Below are 21107 nucleotides of genomic sequence, written 5' to 3'. Positions count from 1 at the left end.
AAATCCTTCTTGATATTTTTCATATAAAGTCCCTAGTTAAAATAGTCACTAAAAATCATACAATATTTCTGTTAATATGCTAGTTGTGAATAAGTTGATCTATTCATTCATACTGTATATAGCAGTTTTAAGTTGTAAAGATCAATACCAAACTTTCCAACATCCCGCTGACAGACATTATTCTTGGTTGCTGATTTAAGATTCATTGTTTCTGCACTGCTGAACATTGTGTAGCGTAGACTTTGCAACTTGCCGAGCCTCTCCTGTGACTGTATTGATAGAGCTGGCATGTCAAATCTTTTCTTTTGTGAATCTGAAACAGAGACAATCCCATGTTAATGCGGAGTGTCTCTCCAACAGACTCTTATTTAAAGTGAAAATAGATGCCGCTCTCTGCAACCACTTAAAACATACAACTCCACAATGTTGAACAGAGGAATCTCTCTCTATTGGATGAGAAAGTGAGATATTCCCAAATGAGTTACAACAAAGACTCCACTTAAAACTGTTCATTTTGCAATAGAGGTCTGACTTTGATGCAAATCAAAGGACAGCAGTGGGATGATGAAACTGAATATTTATGGTCTTTTGCAGACCCCGAGATGTCCCAGAGTACTTTGGAGCCTTTTTAACAGCAGCTGAAATTGCACTTGAAGGTTGTAGGCAGGTTGCTTGACAGCTGTTAGAAACTCAAGTGCTTTTTACTATTGTGAGCAAATCACTAAAGTACCTCTCCTGTGAATGACACAGAGATGTATATTACTGCATTTATGCAATGATGCAAAACCAGTGGCAAATGCTACTATTTTTGTGAGTATAGCATCTTCAACCATTTGCATATGTTGTTGAATTTTCATTGATACAAAGAGATGTGAGTTTTACCTATAACAGTCACATTGAAGCTGTTCCTTCTCCTTTCTCTCCCCACTGCAGAATGCATCAACTTTCTGCAGAAACTGTCTCTGAATTGTCTTGGCCCTTGGCTGCAGGGCCGTGAGCAGTTACCATGACGTATCCCAACACCAGCACACTGACAGCCAATTTCAGTGGAGCTCTGGATGGCCATGACTCCGGGGGAAACATCTACCGGCCTTTTTCCGTTTTCAGCGTGCTCACTCTTACATTACTGGCAATGCTGGTGGTGGCTACCTTTGTGTGGAACTTGCTGGTGCTGGTGACCATCCTGAGGGTGAGGACATTCCACCGGGTGCCCCACAACCTTGTGGCTTCCATGGCCATCTCCGACGTGATGGTGGCCGCCCTGGTGATGCCGCTCAGCCTCGTCCACGAGCTGAACGGCAGGCTGTGGAAACTGGGCCGCGTGCTGTGCCAGGTGTGGATCTCCTTCGACGTGCTCTGCTGCACGGCCAGCATCTGGAACGTGACGGCCATCGCTCTGGACCGCTACTGGTCCATCACCAGGCACCTGGAGTACACGCTCAAGACGCGCAAGAAGATCTCCAATGTGATGATCGCACTCACGTGGCTGCTGTCCTCCATTATTTCCCTGTCGCCTCTTTTCGGCTGGGGGGAGACTTACACAGAGGGGATGAAGTGCCAGGTTAGCCAGGAGCCGTCCTACACGATCTTCTCCACCTTCGGAGCATTTTACCTGCCACTTTGTGTGGTGCTGTTTGTTTACTGGAAGATCTACAAGGCTGCCAAGTTTCGGATTGGCTCCCGCAAGACCAACACAATAACACCCATGGCTGAGGTGATTACTAATTTTTCTTTTTTAAAATAAATGTTCGTAAAATAACCTCTCAGTCCTTATGAGTCATGATATAACTATCCTTGTTCTTAATATTGGGTAGTCTTGTGTACACAGACCTATCTCCACAGCACTGTGTCTGCGCTGTAGAGAAAGGTCTCGAAGTACATATTGTGGTTCTGCTAAAGGGGAAAAACCGCTCTGGGTTGTTTGTATTTCTTTAAACCAATCACAGTCATCTTGGGTGGTGCTAATCCCAGGATGAAGCGACGTGATGAATGTGTGATTCAAAAACTAATGATTCAAATTACTAATAAAACAGACTAGGGTTCAGCCGATATTGGTTTTTCGGGGCTGATACCGATTGTTAGTAGCTAATGATATTTGAAACCGATATGCATTTACAATAAAAAAGAAAATCTTTGCATCAACATTAATAACTTCATTAAATGGATGTAATAAACCACATGTTCGGAGTACACATAAACAGTGTAGGCCAGCAGTTTCCTGGTTAGCACACTTAGTTACTTAGTTATGGGCTACGATGCTGAACTTATTTTCAAGTCCTGACTTCGGAGACTACAGCTTGTGTCTGACCTGAAATCGGAAACTGCCACACAATGGTATGACAAGCACAGGACGTAGCACAGTAGATAAACAAGCAAGACCAACAGGGAGCATTTAGTGTGCAGGGTGACATCCCGGCAACCATCGAAGAGAGGTGGAAGTAAGCAAGGAGATAAGTCATGGAGGAGAGCAAGCCCACGCGGAGGACTAAGTGCTCTGATGCAAGAAGGAAAAGCATCATGTCCCCGGGCAAATGCCCAGCATTGGAATCTGAGTGTAGAAAATGTGGAAAAAGGGGCCATTGGTAGAGAAATGTTTCTCCAAGTTAGTAAACGAAGTCAACACTAGTACAGAGACTGAGGAAAACTTTTACCGAGGAGCAGTAAGTAAGGGAAACCAGGGCTGTGCAGAACATTGGACAGAATAAATAAATACAAGACACACTCCAGTTAGGTTCAGAAATCTCATCACAAAAGGCTGTTGCATTGTAATTCCACAGTCAACGAGACAAAAAATACAGAGCGCCTACATGACAGACACCGCGGCCTGTCAGTGGGCTGTTTTGGGGCCTAAAATATCTGTTGATATTGAACCCATGGTGAGAACCTGCCAAAAAACAAGCATATACAGCTCAATGCTCAACACATAAATGAAAATATGTACAATGAAAAATATATGTTTTCAGTTCAGTTCCCCATCACACGTATTAGCCCAGCAGGCTTAAGTAAAATGACTGATACCACATATGAGAGCACAGAGGCAAACACTACTCTGTGACAGTAAACTATCACTCATGTTAGCTGAAAGTCTGACACCTGCTGTCACCACAACAAACCCGGTTGTTAAGTCACAAAATCCACATTTTAAGGCTTGGCCACAAAATACAAGAGTCCTGGAAAGACTTTTCCAGACAGTGTAACACTGTACATGCCACGTCCAGTCCTTACAGCCCACCAGACTGTGCTGCAAACTCACTAACCCTCCATTAGCATTAATGTGATACAGAGCAACACTGACTACTTCTACTGGTGTAAGCCCGGCAGAGCTGATCATGGGACAAAAGATCACAACCAGTCGAAAAATAATCTGGTCCCTAAGTGGCACAATAAAGCCCTTATTAGACGCAGAGATGCAAAGACATGGAGAGGACCAGAATCCATCCTCCGTGAGAGCTGAAACTCCATAAAAACTTGGCTATAAGTGAATTTTACAACTTTTAGGACATAATGATTTAAAAAAGGGCTAATAAATGTTTTTTACTGGGAGGTTAATGTACCTCAAACAAATGATTTGCTGATTTACAGATGTCCCTTTCACAATCTAAGTCTAAGGAAAAAAAGTCTTGGACCTGGAGATTGTAATTATTTGACTACAATGTCTATATACTTCAAAGTCGAGCGTTGATCCTGTGTCCTGCTCTCTTTATACATCCATTGGTTAAGTGGAACCGGCATTGCCATGTTTCCTTTTGTCAAGCTTGTTGACTTTGCAATGCTAACTAAGAGGGGAGGGATTGGGCAATAGAAAACGCATGTCAGGGCTTTGGTTGTGCATGAAGTAAAAGTCATGCATCTAATAGAAATACACTACAAGGACTGACAGTAACAAAAGATTTTGCAGACCTGTAGCTAGACTGGACCAGGTTGGGCCAATCACAACAGTTTATCTGATGCGGGGCCTGTTTGATGTGATGCTTTATGTGATATATGTGATGACAGCAAGCATAAACCTAGCATAAAAAAAGAGAAGCGCTAAGTTGGAATCTAAAAAGCAGCCAAGACGGCTGCAGCTGATGTGGAACTCTCTGTTTAAGTACTAAAACGGCAACTCTCGTTCACAGACATATCCATGCTACACCATCACAGCTCATCTCTGCGTGCTGTTTACATTTGTCCGTTGCTCAGTGCTACGTTCCCATTGGTTGTAGGTCTATCCAATTGAGTCCAGGTGCATTTTGATCTACTACCATTGTTGATAACAACCCTTGGAAATTAAAAGAAAAGGTTCTGGTATAATTCGCACATGCAAATTGGTCTTGGTCTTCGGTACATGTAGATGGACTGTCCTTGAAACCAAGCTCGAATAAGCAGGTCCACTGTGATGAGCTGTACATGAGTAAGCAAAGTTGGTTGACAGGACTTAATGTACCGCTCATGTTGAAATGTTTTGCATTTTAATAAACCACATGTTCTGAGTACAAAAAAACCTGTGTCCGCCAGCAGTTTATTTGACACCCGTCTTATATCTAATGATGAATTTTTCTCCTTCCTCTCCTTGTCATCCGACTGATGCCCCTGACCCACAAATATGAGTTGCTGAGCAATTATTTATCATTGTGGCTGATGAGCTATTCAACAGTAATCAGGGAAACATAAGTATCCGATGTATGAGCATACGGACAAATAATTGCAGCAATCCTGCTCATCACCACCAGCTTGTTAATGTGCGTAGGCAGAAGGTAGAAGGCTATAAATACCACCTCTAGCATCTTTAATGGGCCACTGCACCTTCTTGGCTTTGGCGTTTCACTAATCAACAGACAAAAAGGTCTAGATCTATTCCACGGGCATGAGCAAACATTTAAACAGTCAAATTTTCCCTGTGAAAACTGAGTCTGCATTCACTTTTCACCTACCCTTATGGTAGAAAACGCATTTGAAAAGCCCCCAAAACACTTCAGAGATAGAGATTACGGCACTTTTAGAGATCTTAGAGCAGAGAGCTTTTTCTTTTACCTATGAAAGGGTTCTTATGATAATCACTCGGCACCTGAACATTGAGAACTTGGCAAATATCCACAGACGGATTCTCAGGAAATACACAGTGAAGCTCTTTTTCTTTTCATTTATGTGATGCGTTTACTTTAAAAATCCCCCAAATCCTCAAGATACCCCTTGGTTATGCAAGTGTGACATCAGTTGGCCTGAAATTGGGAGCTTATGGTCAAGAAGGACCAATCGTCGAATGAATTTGCCGTGTCTTTTATTGCTTAGGTAGAACAACTTTATGTCAAGTTTCATTACACAGGCAATCGCTCTTGCTGCTTTAGCAATTAAATCGAATATGTTTTATTAGTCATTTTGCTTTCTGCAGAGATACTCGCAGCTTATGGTTGTATTATACATGTCTCATTATCCAGCTAAAGTTTATTCTCATCATTTCCCAGCGTACATCCAAGAGTTGAGGCACCGAGCCCTGCAAAGTGCCTGCGTGGAGTTGTGATGTGAGCTACGGCATTCACATCTAAGATAATAAACCTCCTGCACTCATCCATCAACAACACCCACTCAAAGACATTAAGACACATACACATGCCACCAGAAATAGAGACTCTTGATAGGTGAGGTGCACAGATACTTGGCCTAGATGCACAAATAACTCTACACTACAGCACTAAAAGCCATAAAATGTATCCCTCAGAAAATGGTTACTGTCACTGCAAATATGAAAACTGACTGATTAAACACTGATGAACGGAGTTTCCTGACCTTCAACAGCTCAACTTGTGTTTATTTGTTGAACCCATATACCCTTTTAACATATTATAAAACTATATGAAAAATTCAAAGGGTTTTTCAGTATGTTGAAATCATTAAAGCATACTGATGTTATACCCCTTTAAACTTCCGCCTTCAAATTTGTGGGCAGGTCAGTTTTCTTGACTTAAGACATGGATAACTCTACAGTGGCTAAATGGATTTCTACAATTCAAACTGCATTGGAAACATCTATATCCCTCTGTTCCTTTGCAAACTGAACTGCAAAAGGTACCAATATTACCCGTCTCTCAACGTTAGTGTATATCTAGAGACTTAGGACCCTGCAAACTTGAGATGACCACGTTGTAAGCAATCTTTGGGTTACTGTAATCACATTACATTTGTTATAAATTCAGTAATGATCTTAATGTGCAAAATCAAACAATTACATCATTACTTGTGTCACATAAATTCTTCAGCTGTTTGCATAACGCAAACTAAAGCATCAAATATTCCAACAACAGCAACGTTATCTAGTGCGTCTGTAGGTTCTTCAGCCTCGGCAGTGCTGACTGAATAAAGGAACAGGTTGTCTGACAAATGATTTTGGAGACTCCTGTTCATGAGGTACAAGCACTGGTGATAAACATGTCAAATAACTTGCAGTAATCTATAAATAATCCATGGTTTGGTGAGCTAGAAACTTGACTTGAGTGTGTTTGGCCTGTTAAATGCAGTTCATATGCCATTTAAACATGTATTATTTTCCTTCTAAGTCTGTCATCTAATGGTGAATGGTGTTAGGAAAACCAGTCTCTCATAATATTTTATTTGGCCTATAGATGTATAATTTTGAGGCAATTGAGTTTTGTACTAGACGGGTTTGAGGCCAACCTCTTTTATGTTGTTACATGTAAACATAAGTATTATTTTGAGGCAGTTACAGTCAACTGTCTGCTTTACCATCTTCATTGTCCGGATCCTTGTTTTGTGCTTATATGTGAGCATACATAAGGTTTAACATTATATTATTGTTAACTTGCACTTAGCTACGTGACAGTGCATCTCAAGCAATGCTATGGCTGTGTAACATCGAGAAGTCACTGTTACCGGCTTTTGTTGGTCAAGAAACAGTATTTCCCGAAAAACCACAACTTTTCACTTTTATATCTGCAATCTAATTTAACATGTTTATTAATAAACTTAAGAGGCTTTGGAAAGAGCAAAGGTAGTTTTATGCTAGAATAAGCTAACCATCTACTCTTTTGAGCTACATGTTTAATTTTAGGTCTGAGTTTTTAACGCAGGAGAAGAGTAGGATAACTGCTTCATAAAAACTTAGCTCTCAGGTTGCTGAGAAGGATACATTTTCCATATATTTAATGACAGGAAACAAGATTAAGTGAGTCATTTAAGGTGAGTCTCGCCTCCTTAGTTCGAAGGTAAAGCATAACTTCATCAGTGATCCAATATTTAAAGTCGGATCCTCAGTTAAGTGCCCATTTGAGCTGCTGCACCATCTAATGTTGAGGTGTCTTAAACCATCCACTGAATTTGAAACCTCCATCCCAACAGCACTATGCTTTTAACCTCTGGCCTCTGCTGTAAATGGACTTGCTTCATCCATCTTATCAGGAATAAGCCCTGCTGACCCATATTGATTCAACTACATTTGCTCCAGAGTGAACAACTTTCTCCACCCGGGTGCAGGTTCTTGTTTAAATGTAAACAGAACAGTTTAGTCTGTGTGTTTTACTTCCGACACATTTAGAGAGACGGTTCGTCTTTATAAAAGCTGTTAGGCTGCTGAACGACCCGGGCAACTTCACCTGATAAACAAAAAATAAAGTCAGCCCTGAGCTGCGCTAGGCAACAAATAAGAGAGGAAAAAGTCAGCAGATTAATGTTGGCATTTTCTTTTCTCCTTTTCCCAGCTGCGCAGTTTGTTTGTGAAACGGCACAAAATGGGCTGCTGGAAAATGCAGATTAAGACACTGCTCTGGATTTATGCTCTGTGTCGTGTGTGTGTGAAATGCAAAAATGAGCTTTGGTTTGTTGATCCACCTGTTGATTCACACTTCTTTTCAGCCTATAATCCATCTTTTGTGAGCAGCTAAAATGGCCTGTATTGTTTAAGACTTTTCTAATTCAAATACTAACCAGGTTTGTTGATTGATTAATCAATCAATGGAGTAACTGATTTTTTCTCTCCCTCCCAGGTAAAGGACGAAACACATCAGCCACAGATGGTGTTTACCGTGCGCCACGCCACCGTGACCTTCCAGACAGACGGCGACACATGGCGCGAGCAGAAGGAGAAAAAGGCGGCGCTTATGGTAGGCATTTTGATCGGCGTGTTTGTACTTTGCTGGATCCCCTTCTTCATCACCGAGCTCATCGTCCCGCTGTGCTCCTGTGACATCCCGCCCATCTGGAAGAGCATCTTTCTGTGGCTGGGTTACTCCAACTCCTTCTTTAATCCACTCATATACACCGCCTTTAATAAGAACTACAACAATGCCCTGAGGAACCTCTTCTCCCGGCAGCGCTGAGCCACTCAGCACGCTCGTCAGACACACTACACCAGCATGCACTCCACAGTGATACTCCTCCAGACAGAGAAGGACTGACCTGTCTGTATCCATCACTCAATCATCCTTCAGATGGATGATAACCCAAGACAATGTCTGAAAAACTGTCTTTAGAAATGTGTTGTTTTTATTTATGTTTAGTTTTGTATTTTACCATCTTGAGGTAACCTCACAGCCGGACTGAGGAGGGTTTCAGAGCTACTGTATCTACAAAGAGAGGCATAAATTGGTTGTTTTGCAGTGGAAGTGGATACAATGCTGTCTACATGTTGGTTTCCTTCTGCCATTTCAGGCTTATTTGGGAGGAAACCACATTAACTCCCTCATAAACAGTTCCATCATAATATTGCAAAGCCGCTGGGAATAATTTCAAATAAGAAATGCACAAAAAATCTTTTGGAAATGCACAAAGAACCTCATAAATAATAATAAAGAACAAACTGTGGATTATTTTCTAAACTAGACAACAAAATGCTCATTCTTTGGTGACATTTCAACTAAAAAAATAATAATTTCATTATAGAAAAGCCGGATTATCTGACCTGAAAGCCCTCCAATAAAAAAGACCTCCACCTTACAGCTAGGTAAACGTGAACTCCCTGGCTCCACATGCAATTTATTCATACACACTTCTCGATAAATGTGCAGTGTATCCTCTCAAGCTGACTATCTATACACCAATTCTCTTTGCACATACACCTACACACTCCCATGCCTTTTATAAAACAGGAAAACAGCAGAAAAAGTTATTATTTCCACTATCTCTGAATAGATGCACTGTGGAGAAACTGCAGCCACGAATTATCACATCTCACTCCAGATAAATAAAGTAACCACCATCTACAGAAGATGTGTGAGCCAGTGTAAAGCTATTCAAAGCATTATGGCAACAATAGATTCATGATAGTTCAATAGGAGTTAAATTGGAAAATAAAAAACAGTATTGCTTTATTGTACGAAGAAGCTAAAGCACTGAGAAGATGCATGTTTTAAAGTACGACTCGTGGTGTTATATTATATTACGCAGGTTATGGGAGTCAGAGAGGTGAATGTTAACCAATACAAATATCCCTAATGGACTCAGAACACAAAGCTTCAGTTGATATAATGAAGTTTTTATGTGACTCCCCCGTCTTCTGCACAAATTGCCACTTTCTACTGAAAGTGTTCAACACTATAGAATGAGAAAGTGAGTCTTTATTATGTTGTGTAATGTACTGTAATGTGAGGAATCAAGCATGATAAATTGATCCTCAGCAAGTAGTTGTGCTACATGTACGTGAGCTCCTGTTGGAGAGCAACAAAGTCTCACAAATTGAATAAAGATGATCATTTTTTTTAACAATTGCATCTAACATTGCTGTGCAGTGAAAACCATGTATCTCCAAATTCGGTGATTTTGAATTCTTTAGATGAACTGTAGAATTAAGTGTTAAGTAGTAGCACAAAAGATCTATACAGTCTGCACAGGTTTAAGATTAGTGTCACCAGTGTAGTATCTGACCCTAATGTCTCCATTCTCTGCCTGAGATATTGAGATATGGTACTGAATATTGACCAGAAAAGCTTTTTTGCAGTACATTATGATGTCACAGTGAAGTTGACCTTTGACCTTTTGAATATAAAAAGTCATCACTTTTTCATTATACCCTGTTAGACGTGTGTGAAATTTTGTCATGAATAGTGTCTCAATTCTAGAGTGAAAGCCAAAAAAACAGTAGCCTTAATTTTTGACCACTCGTCAGTTCATTCTTAAGTCCAGGTGGACATTTGTGCCAAATTTTAAAAGATTCCCTCAAGGTGTTCTTGATATGTCATATTCATACGAATGACACTGATTCAAGGTCATTTTGACCTTGACCTTTGACAACCAAAATCTAAGTTCATCATTGAGTGCAAGTGGACGCCAAATTAAAAAAAAAAAACACTCAACGTGTTCTTGAGATGTCACGGTCACAAGAATGAGACCAACAAGATCAGTGACCTTAAGCTTTGACCTATGACCACCAAAATCCAATCAGTTCAAAGTGGGTCCAAGTGGACATTTGTGCCAAACTTGGGACGGACGGACGGACGGACAGATGGACAGACGGACTACCCAAAAACATAATGCCTCTTTGCCACAGCTATCTCTTTGCTACTAATAAGCACTGGACACAGATATCAGCTGGTGCAGGTATTTGAACATAAATAACAAATTAAAACGTTATTATGGCACTAGAAAGAAAGTTCGGAGATCACCACAGTTATTACTCATCATCCTGAGGGGGACATGGACGTATGAGCTAATTTCATGGCAATTTCTCTCAAGACATCTCACTGAGAAACATAAATGGTGCTAGTCAGGGGATCACCAAAGTCATTAGGATTCATCTACTGGGTACTGGGTACTTCATGAGTATCATAGCAAGTTTCATATCAACCAATAGTTTTTGAGATATTTAAGATTGAATTAAAGTGGCAGCCTGATCAATTGACATCGCCATCCCCAGAGACATGCCACTAACACGTCAAAACAAACAATTGTATTACATGAAAAACAAGATGTTAAAACTCTGACATTTTTAGCTAAAAAATAAATTACAATTTAGAGATACATAGTGTTCATGACTTTAATATTAGAAAAGAAATTAATGGAATACTATAAAAAATGAACACAGTTTTTATACACTAAGTTAAGACTACAATCTTTAGAACAGGACTGTAAGACTGTACCTCATTTCTACCTGACCTCAGCCTTTTACCTTAATTTGTACTTTCACGTTATACTCAACTGTATGTTAAAAAGTCAGACCTCAAAGGACACGAGTAAGAGTGCTTTGTACTTTCATATGTGCTATATTTCTAAGAAAAAGCCTATATACTTAAAAAAAATATAAATAATTCAGACTACATCATCAAGTTAAACAGAAAATATGTCATAATGAAGAACATGAAAAAAAATGATCCCACTAACAGTAATGGTGGTTCTAGTAAAAAACAAAAACAAACAAAAAAAACAGTTCTCTGTGGTAAATAATGAAATGCATGGAATATAGAAAGAAACAGAAATCATTATTAGATATGGTCAAAAAAAGTGACAGTAATGGTGTTAACTCTGAGCACTTTTTTCATGTATAAATCGCATGACTTGAGCCAACGGTATTCTGCAGGATTCACTTATTGAAATGTTTTCTCACGGCTCTCCAGATTGCCCGAGGACGGCTGATTATTCACCCGTTGCCCCTCTTAGCTCTTGTTCTGTGTGGTGACCCAGCTCAGGAAATGCAAAGTGTTGCAGAAATGTGTTATTTACCATCCATCTCTGTTTCCATTTTTTATGTTCAAAATTAGTGCGGAAAAAAAACTATTTGGGAAATCCATACTTCAATACCTAAAAAAAAATGGACATAAGCGTAGTGGAATTTTGAATGATACATCATTTGTAATTGTGTCAGTGTTTTTTCAATGTGTGCATGTTTTCTTCCACAGAAGTCTTGGATTATAAAATTGACAATAAACGAGACATGGATTTGTGATACACAGCGTCAAGCTTGGCACCTTGACAAGAAAGCTTATGAAAGAAACAGCTTTTCAGGTTGAGCCACGAGGCATACCGCTAGATATTTGCTAACAGTTGGCTACACACTCGTTCACAAACGAACACACACATGCCTGTGTAGACTAGCACAAAAAGAGAAAGGAAAAAATGACTGAAAATGAGAAAAATTCAGCGTTTAGTTTAAATACTAATTCATTTTTAGGATGATCATAGCCCAACTACTGTGGGTCATTTTATAGGCATTGGCGTATCCTATCTCTCTAAGGTACCACTGCCAGCACACACATTTCAGAGCCAGGAGTGAGCCTGCTCCTGTTCAAAGGAGCACATCCATCCGTGTTTTCAGGGAAGACAGCATGCATGAAAATGCGCCTTGGCTAAACTGACTTAGGATTAGAACCAGATGCCTCTGGCAAGGCAAACCTTTGCTTTAGCCACTGAGTTTTACAGAAATAGATGCACAAGCAGCCTCATGATGACACATGTACAGGGATGGAATACACTCTGTCACCATACTCTAAGCAAAAACATGATAAATGGAATATGTGGCCTAATACAGGCACTTGTGAGACAGCACCTATTATATATTAAAATATTTCTGCATGTGTTTTTCTATATACCACATACCAGTATTTCTTTGAAATCCCAGTCAGTTTGTATGTAAACAAAGATATCCCCAGTGTGCCAACACTAGCCTCTGGTAACAATAAAACAGGCTTTACATAATGGCGAGGTGCATGTGGTGGAGGCATGTAGTGCAGAATGACCAGACAGGACCAGATGTCCCGCACTGCCTTGTCTCTCTTATCTCCAGAACAAAGTGGGCTCAGTCTCATGCTGTCTGAGGCGTCGGCGACTGTGTGACTCTGTTGTTGTTCCACTTGTTATTCTGCGACAGCTCAGTATTATCCAAATAGAAACTGCACAGCAGGACTGTGGAGAGGAGGATCCTAGTGAGCGTATGTATATGTGATCTGAATGAGCGCACCGCTCTCACTTTCTCACCCTGTGCTCGACTCCTTGCCCGCTTTTAATTCAGGTTCTCGGGGCAAAACAGACGTGATTGTAGGAGAATGGAAAATGGAAATTCTAAAATACTCCAGAGAAGATACAAGCTGATAAACCTTTCTTTGCCTCAGGACAGAACTGGGATGGACAGTGGTTGCTGGATTTTTAAAGTTTCTTCTTTCATACTTTAATTCATGAGCACTGCTGAAGTGAAGGGTAGAAGCTATAGCTTCTAAATGTATTTCGAGTCTTGTTTTTCTTTTCTCTAAATATGGTCACGCAAGCTATCCAAAACTGCTCAAACTACTCAAAACATTGCACTGAATCATTGTATCCTCTTACAATGGTTAGTAGGCCTATAGTGTCTTACAGAATGCATAAAACACTCTATGACTGCTAATGAATTAGCACCACATCAGTGATACATGAGGTTATGTAGGTCAGGTTTAGGGAAAGAACCATGGTGATGGAGAACCGTAAAATAATAAAGTTCACTTGGTTTCACACAGTTTCGAACGTGGGTTTCCTCAGGGAAAGTCCTGTGACCATCGCCTGCCTCCGTTCACAGTTTTACTCCGGTCAATGCAATAGTCACAGGATTGAAGACTTAACTGTTATGTAGATTACACACTAATGACTGGCTCATGATTACATGGGTTATATGCAAATTAAGTTGCATTACTTTTCTAAGTATGTGTACAAACATTGCATGAGAACAGCCTGTTTTGATAGACATTAATAATTTCAAATTGCTCACTTAATTTGACAAGATTTTTAAAAAATCTGTGTGTTAGCAACATTTGGTAACTAGCACGATTTCAAAACCACAAAACAGTGGAGACAGAAGAAAAGTCAACAGATCACTCTTTAGGGCAATGGATCTGGAAACCAAGCATGTCTGTTGAAAATGTCATGGCAAACCATCCAATAGTTGTTAAAATGTTTCAATTTTGATCAAAGCGAGGAGGATCAACTAACAGACCAACAGAGACATTGTCATGTCTCAGCCCTGTCTCCAGAAATGATGTTTGTATAAAACTAATTTGAAACAGCAAATATGTTTTTGAGGGAAACATAGTGCAGAGCAAATTACATTTTCTATTAACATAATGAGTAAATGTTGCTTATTTGCATAACTGGCAAAGTCGCAGAAGTGTTGATACTGAACATATCAGCAAAACATCCACAGACAACATATTTCATTTCTGCTATAGGCAATCTTGCACATCAGTATTCACTGTTAATGACTGCAGGATTTTTTTCCCTTCATTATATCTTTTAGTTAACATTTAACTGAAATCATTATCTTTCCCCAGCATACTTTAATTGCCTAAGCCCAGCCACAGACAGGAGAATATATTCCAAAACAGGACTATGGTTACACAGTCCTACACTTTGTATGGTCGGCAACCATCCTGACCACCTCCCTGCAAGTCCAGTGCAGAATTTCAACAGAGTTTCATTAACTCAAAGTGATATATTTTAAACATAATCCAGGGTGCAATTACCTTGTCACCACAATGTAATTATGGATGCAATGTATTATTAAGCAAAGGACATTTCTACGACATGGGGTTGCATGTAGGCTGCACCTTAAACATCATTTCAAGTCTTTTTTTTTTCTGCGTGTACAAAATTTTGGTCCCCACAATCTGCTGCGGAGTGAGTGCTCTTAACTTTAACGCTACTTTTGTTTACTATATGACGTGAATGCCGCTGTCACAGTGAACATTCAGACTTTAAAACTTTGAAAACAAAATAAATCGTATTCTACTGGCACAGTTGAGTCAGGTTTAGCTCTACAATTGCGTGTCTAGAGCCATCCTGCTGTAGCTGAAAAACATACAGTCTAAATGAGGCCAAACATGTTTTATTCCATGTTTAAATCTTTGCTTAATAAGCTTATGAAGAGGGATTATAGCCTGTACATCAAAGCAAATGACAAAAACAATTCAGCTGTTATAAATAGTGTTTTGCAACATGTTTTCCCCAGATACAAAAGAAGACAAAACAAAAAGAAAATGTACCCATAACTTTAAACCAACAGCTCTAGAGTCCATAATAAAACTTAATAAGAAACGGTCTCAAGCTTGTGGTGTGTGAATATAAAATATTTGAATTAAGTTTTCCTTTTCCTCAAAAGAAAAAACAAACCTGAGGGAAACACTGCCATCAAGATTCTTAAGTACAGCTTAGAGTTATCAGTCTTTTGTAGGAATTCGTGAGCATTAATGTGATGTGCTCGCTCTGAACACTGATCCACTGCTTATGTTCTGCTTCCTCTCTCTTCTGACCCCTGCGCTGTCATTCACTGTAATAACTCACTCTGCCAGGACATGAATAGTTAATACAATGTAGGTGGGAAGAATCTCAAACAGATTCAGCAGATGCTGCTGTGCTACAGTCCCACTGATGAATTAAGATAAGCCTATGACATTTTAAACGGAAGCACTCTGGAGTACCTCCATCAGCCTCTGAAGCCTTTCTAAGTAGTAACGCATCCTCTTGTGATAACAGATACAGTATGTGTACGCATAATTTGTTTCCAAAGATCCTCTCCTCGCAACAAAAATATGATTTTTTTATTTGGTTGCGGTGGAGTCAAAGAAAAAAAAACAGTCTTATCTTTGTGTTGTCTGACTGTCTGCATTTCAATTTTACACCCCAGTGGGCTTGGTTAAACCAATGCAGACACTGAGAGAGAACAGAGAGACCTTTGAGAGAGAAGTTTTTTGAAAAAGCACAGACAGATGAGTCTAAATGCTGTTACGCGAGGGCTGGCTCCCGGTGAGATCAGGCAGGTGGCGTTGTAATTTTCGAGATTTCAGGAAATGGCGAGCAAACTAATTCAGGAGGTGATTGCTCAGAGTGGGTAAATGGTAAGCTGTGGGAAGTCTCACCATGTGTTCATCAGGGAGACGAGATACGTGCATACAAACAGAGATGAGATGCAGACACAGGAACAGGGAAACAACGACAAAGAGGTTACAGTAGTGATATTCAGTTATTTCATTGCAGAGGCAGAAACAGGTGATTCCCCTGTTTCCTCAGCACTGTAAAGATAAACCAACGAAGCCTCATGCTCTGTTGCTATGGCACCAAGACAGTGAAAGAAAGCTCCGTACATGTCTGTGAAGATTTTCAGTCACCTGGGTTATATAGGATGTGAGCGAGTGCTATGTTAAAAAATGGAGACGTTTGTTTTTCTAAGACTCCAAGAAACATCCTCAATATGTCTGCCCGCCTTCAACTCATTACTCGTATCCATTCAGAAAAAAAACGCAAAGACAAAGTGCTCCCTACTCACTTGTGCATACCTCATTTGTTTTGTGCTTGGCTCGGTTTCCATACTAGAGTCCGGCAAAAGTTCAACAAAAACTGCAACGTTATGCCTGAGTGAAGGCACTTGTCTTGGCAGGCGAGCCAGCCCAAGGGTAGGATCGAGAAAGGGGATGATGTCATGTTTGGCAGAGTTGTGTGGTACTTCGAGAAGGAGCGGCACTATGAATTGTCAGTCCTCCTGCTCATGTTTGCAGCAGATTTAGTCTACGCTGTTGCCCTCCACCTCAGTCAGCTCAGAGGATGTTTGCACGCGTCACTTTGATATCTGATGATGTGCACCGTTTTATCACCGCTCACATTGTACACCCCCAATGTGAAAGCCTCTGGTTTGAATTCCCTTGAAGAAACATTACAATATGAATGAGATCTATGGCGCAGGAACAAAATGTGGTTGATTACCCTGCCTGATGATCAGAACGGCTCCAAGAACAGCGTGACCGTGAGCTCCGGGATTTTATAGTAAAAATCCCCCTGGTCGTGTTTCCCTAACAAGGATTTAGCTCTGCCTTAGAAACCATGTTGACCCAACCTCTGAAACTGGAACAAGAGCCTGCATTACAGCTCATATGTTAGCACCACAACAAGTCCCCCAGGGGAAAAACAGGCTTTGTTTTGCATTCAATTGTTGCTGTGCATTCATATTCAGGAGATGCTTGTGGTACATTGGCAGGCATTAAACTAACTACATGGCCCTAAACACCCCATCACCTCATTGTCAGACAGTGAAAACATGACTTTTTTCTAGTGTTTTCCCAAGATGAGCATCGTTGGAAAACTGCAACATTTTGCCCAGCTTGTTGCTATGGTATTCTGAGGAAGGAATACATCTGTACAAGCTTAACTGATGCCTTTTCTATCATGCGAGTCGTATTAACATCAGTAAATCCTTGATTGAGATCAAGTCTCTCTATGATGCCATCTCACGTCTGGCTTTGGTATGTTTTTTTCAATTAGACAAAAGAAAGTTATATCTTCATTTGATTCGTTTTGCAAATCCACACCAGGGCTTAAAGTATCCAAAAGATGCAAAAATATCTCTGCGTGCCACCGTAGCATTTTCATTAGGTTCTTGGACAAATTGTGCATTGCTGAAATGCCTGCAGTGTTAACCTTTATTGGCCAGCTGATTGCCTGTTAGTTTCCATTTCTGCTGTTTTTGAGAGATTGAAATTGCATGAGGAAATGTTGAATTTGCATATCATTGCTGTCTGCTTAGAAGCACATAACAGCTAAAATGTTAAGTCTCAGTTAATGTAGATGGATGACAGATAAGTAGATGCTCAATAAAACATGTTAACCCTGGGTTTGTATGTGATGAACATGTTGGGGACTCTACCTCATAAAGGATCACCAATTGTTAGAAATATGGTATATATAAATATCAGAAATAATGAATAATCATTTAAAATAATTATTAATTATGTTAAATTAATGCAACTTAATTTACATTAAATCACCTCATGCAATCAGTCTCATGAAGTACACTAAACAGGAACTCAATTTGGAACTCTGATTAAAAATTAAATTAATAATTATAACCAAAAAAAATACCATACTAATAGTAAAGGGTGAAGGATTTTGAAGCTCTTGACACAGTAGTTGACAATTCATTCACTCTTGTACAATATTAAGCAGACTGCAAGTATGATTCCGACTCCCAACAAACATGTTAACTTTGTTGGGTTAAGTTTCCCATATAAACTTTGGACAATGTCTGGTGAATTAGATATGAACATTGTCTGGAGTTTCCCTTCTACACATGTAGCACACAACACCAGATTGTCTGTGTAAAGCCTCTTTCCCACTGTATAAAAAGCCTGCTAACACCTGGCTTTTTAATGTAATGGCAGAGGCTACAATCGGCATTCACACCCGTTCAAGTGACTCTGCAGAAGTCAAAGGTATTTATTGACTCTTGCTCCGATCAGCAATAATAGAAACACAACACCCGGGTGGATGAAGTGGAAGTTCCAGGCCATTATTGCTTTCTACTGATTATTGTTTACATCTGATTGCTGCTAACTAACCCTGATTTCAAGCACGTTCTTGATCTTGAAGGCAATTCTTAATGCAGAGCGATTTAAACGGCTCTGGTGTCCAACATACACATTGTCTTGGAAATACTCAGTTTGGTTTAGGCGAGGGGTGGCACCTGGGTACCGCATGCAGGAAACACGGCATGAGGAGGAGGTCGTGATAATGTAGCTTTTTACAGATGCAGCTTTGTAGATGGCGGTGGTTTGTGAGGTCATTAATACATTGTCTTCTTTACCTACTAGGGTCCTGTCTTGCTTGAATTATGCAACACTGCCCCCATGATCTCTGGTAGCACTGTTTTTGTCAGAATCCACAAGCTTTCAGAAAACATGCCCAAATATGAACGGAAAAAATGCAGAGTACAAACAGAAGGGTCTGTCCGTCAACATATACTTTTTTAATGTTGAGCATAAATGAGCACTTAAGGAACTGGCAGGATGAAGTCTGTTTAATGTCTGATCCAGCTGATTCGGACATCTGCGTTCTCACAGCTCCTCCAGGTAATGTCTAGATAATTTCAAGTTTGCAGTGCATGTTCAGGCACTTTAGTGTGGTATTCTTAGGTTATGTCCAGCAAAATCTCATCATAATGTGAGCATCATGTGTATTGATTATCTATGATTGCCAGCGACTGAGATACACAAGTGTTTGAAAATATTTGACTGCTGCCAAACTGCTACGCAGTTTGTATTTAGCACCATTGTCTACCCCTGCCTTGGGTTTTTTATAGCCACAGTTGTTCCACGCCAACTCCACTCCACACAGCCCACTTCTCACTTAAAATGTCCTCTTGGGGTGCAGCACTTAGCAACATGTTCTCTCTGCCAGCCCAGGAAGATTCAATACCACCTTATCATGGACGAGATAAGAACTGAACTTGAAATAAATCGCCATTTCTCTGCAGGAAACGTCAAATTAATGCACTGTTCTGTTATTTATTATAAACTGAGAAGATTACCGTTAAAAGGTTTGATCATCCTACACCCAAAGGTCTTGAAATTTTAATAATTAGCTTTAAAAATGGAATTAAAAGTGAGATAACAAAAGAGAGACATAGTGGGACTGTATGAGTCCCTGAGGAACCATAATCAAGAAAAGAGTATTATCATATTATGATATAGTAAGCGTGTGAACAGTGGTTGGACAATCACTATCCATAGATCTTTTTTGTAGCTTCTCATACATGAGTATTTTCTTTCAGCAGTTTCTAAATGCAGCCTGCAGTGTTCATTTGATTATTGATTATTCAATTAGGCACATCACAATGTGCCGAGTGGGCAGATTCGAGAGGAGTGAGCTGTCCCATTAGCTAAAGCATGTTGACTGTGATCATGGAAATAAGTGTTGCGTGGGCGAGTGTAGCTCTGATCAGTGGAAATAGTATCAAAATTAAAGCAGGTGTGATTATAAAGGAGGATGTAAAGAGGAAAATGTACAGTGCTGGAAAATAAACATCTCTGATGGAAAACGTTTCATAAACATCAACAATGTTCACACAGTGAATTTTACCAATTTACACTGTCTATCTATATTTGCCAGCATGCTGCAGTCTCTCTCTCTCTCCTTCTTACTGTTGCTACACCTGCCAAGCTTTACTTTTTTGTGTAGCCTATGCAATCTATACTTACAGCAGTGGCAGATTTACCACTCAAAATTTGCAGTTGTTTTTATAAGGACAGTTCATTCCACAATCAAAACTACATCTACATCAAAGCCCTTTGTCATTACAAATTTATCAAATACCTCTGCTTTGTCAGTGCTTTTGACATCGGAGCGTGATGCCAAAAAGCACCTTGCACATCCTCATGCAATACAGCTGGACGGCATCAGCTGAGAACTTGGCAAAACAGAATTGGTTGCGTTGTAATTACACGCTGACAGATGGTAGACGCAACCGTTCACATGCGCATAACGTCAGGTTGAAACGCCAGTAACAACGTAATATAAGGAGCGCGGGTGCAGCTATGGCACGGGCAGGAGAGTTGGTGGATGGATTTTTTTCTAGTTTTCTGGTAACAATCAACCTCATCTTCCCTTTAAGTATATGGAGCAGCAGGACTACGCCGCAGCTTACGTTAGAGTTAAAGAGTTAAAAATGCTGTTTGGATGAAGACTTAACACAGTCAAACGTAACGCAATCTTATTAGCTGTTTTTGCAGTAAACTTCCCCAAATCTAATTAAGGGCTGGACAGAGCTCTTAATCTCTGACATCATCCCGGACTGGCTTACACACAACCTGTAACCCTGCAAACTAATTTACTACTGTGGGTAGTAAGCAAGTTAAACAGATGTGCTAACAATTGCAACTAACATCACAGCAAACAAAAACTAGCCCTTTTTACACAGAGATCATAATAAAGGGCCACTATTTTCTCTCTGGTGCCTTTGTGTTTTTACACAGAACCAATTAACAGCGGCATCATGCCGTTCCAGTGTGTGGTTTTAGATAGCATGCCAGCATCGCAGAGGCAAAAAAGGCATGGGTGCGGGAGATGGACGTGACAAGTAACATAAGCATCGGTAGCGCTTTCGATACAATAACAACGGCCTAACACAGTAATATATAATTTACCATGGCCACTCATCTCCTCTGCTCAGAGGGAGCTTCCGAATCTCAGTTTCCCAATTTTGCACACAATTACATTACGTTATTGTTCCTCCTCTTTGAGTTAATTGCTCACTTCTGCTAGCTGCTTTTTAAATCTCACGCCGTGGGTCACAGGCATTACACGGCATAAAAACATCACACTTGTCCCACCTATGTCCCTTTCACATAGACCTCAATTTGGTGCTGTTACTACTTCAAAGCTGAGACAATTATGTTCCCTAA

The 21107-nt window shown here is 40.1% G+C and overlaps 1 protein-coding gene across 1 annotated transcript; it reads left to right on the top strand.

Moving 5' to 3' along the window:
- Window positions 1-1006: 1006 nt before the first annotated feature.
- Window positions 1007-8338, top strand: htr5ab (5-hydroxytryptamine (serotonin) receptor 5A, genome duplicate b). Its single transcript, XM_042510027.1, has 2 exons — window positions 1007-1714; window positions 7977-8338. Exons 1-2 carry the CDS (start codon window positions 1007-1009, stop codon window positions 8307-8309), a joined length of 1041 nt encoding a protein of 346 aa, XP_042365961.1. The 3' UTR covers window positions 8310-8338.
- The last annotated feature ends 12769 nt before the right edge of the window (window positions 8339-21107 follow it).

Source organism: Plectropomus leopardus, chromosome 21 (genome assembly GCF_008729295.1).
Source record: "Plectropomus leopardus isolate mb chromosome 21, YSFRI_Pleo_2.0, whole genome shotgun sequence".
Classification (NCBI taxonomy): Eukaryota; Metazoa; Chordata; class Actinopteri; order Perciformes; family Serranidae; genus Plectropomus; species Plectropomus leopardus.
This window is presented reverse-complemented; position numbering and strand designations above follow the sequence as displayed.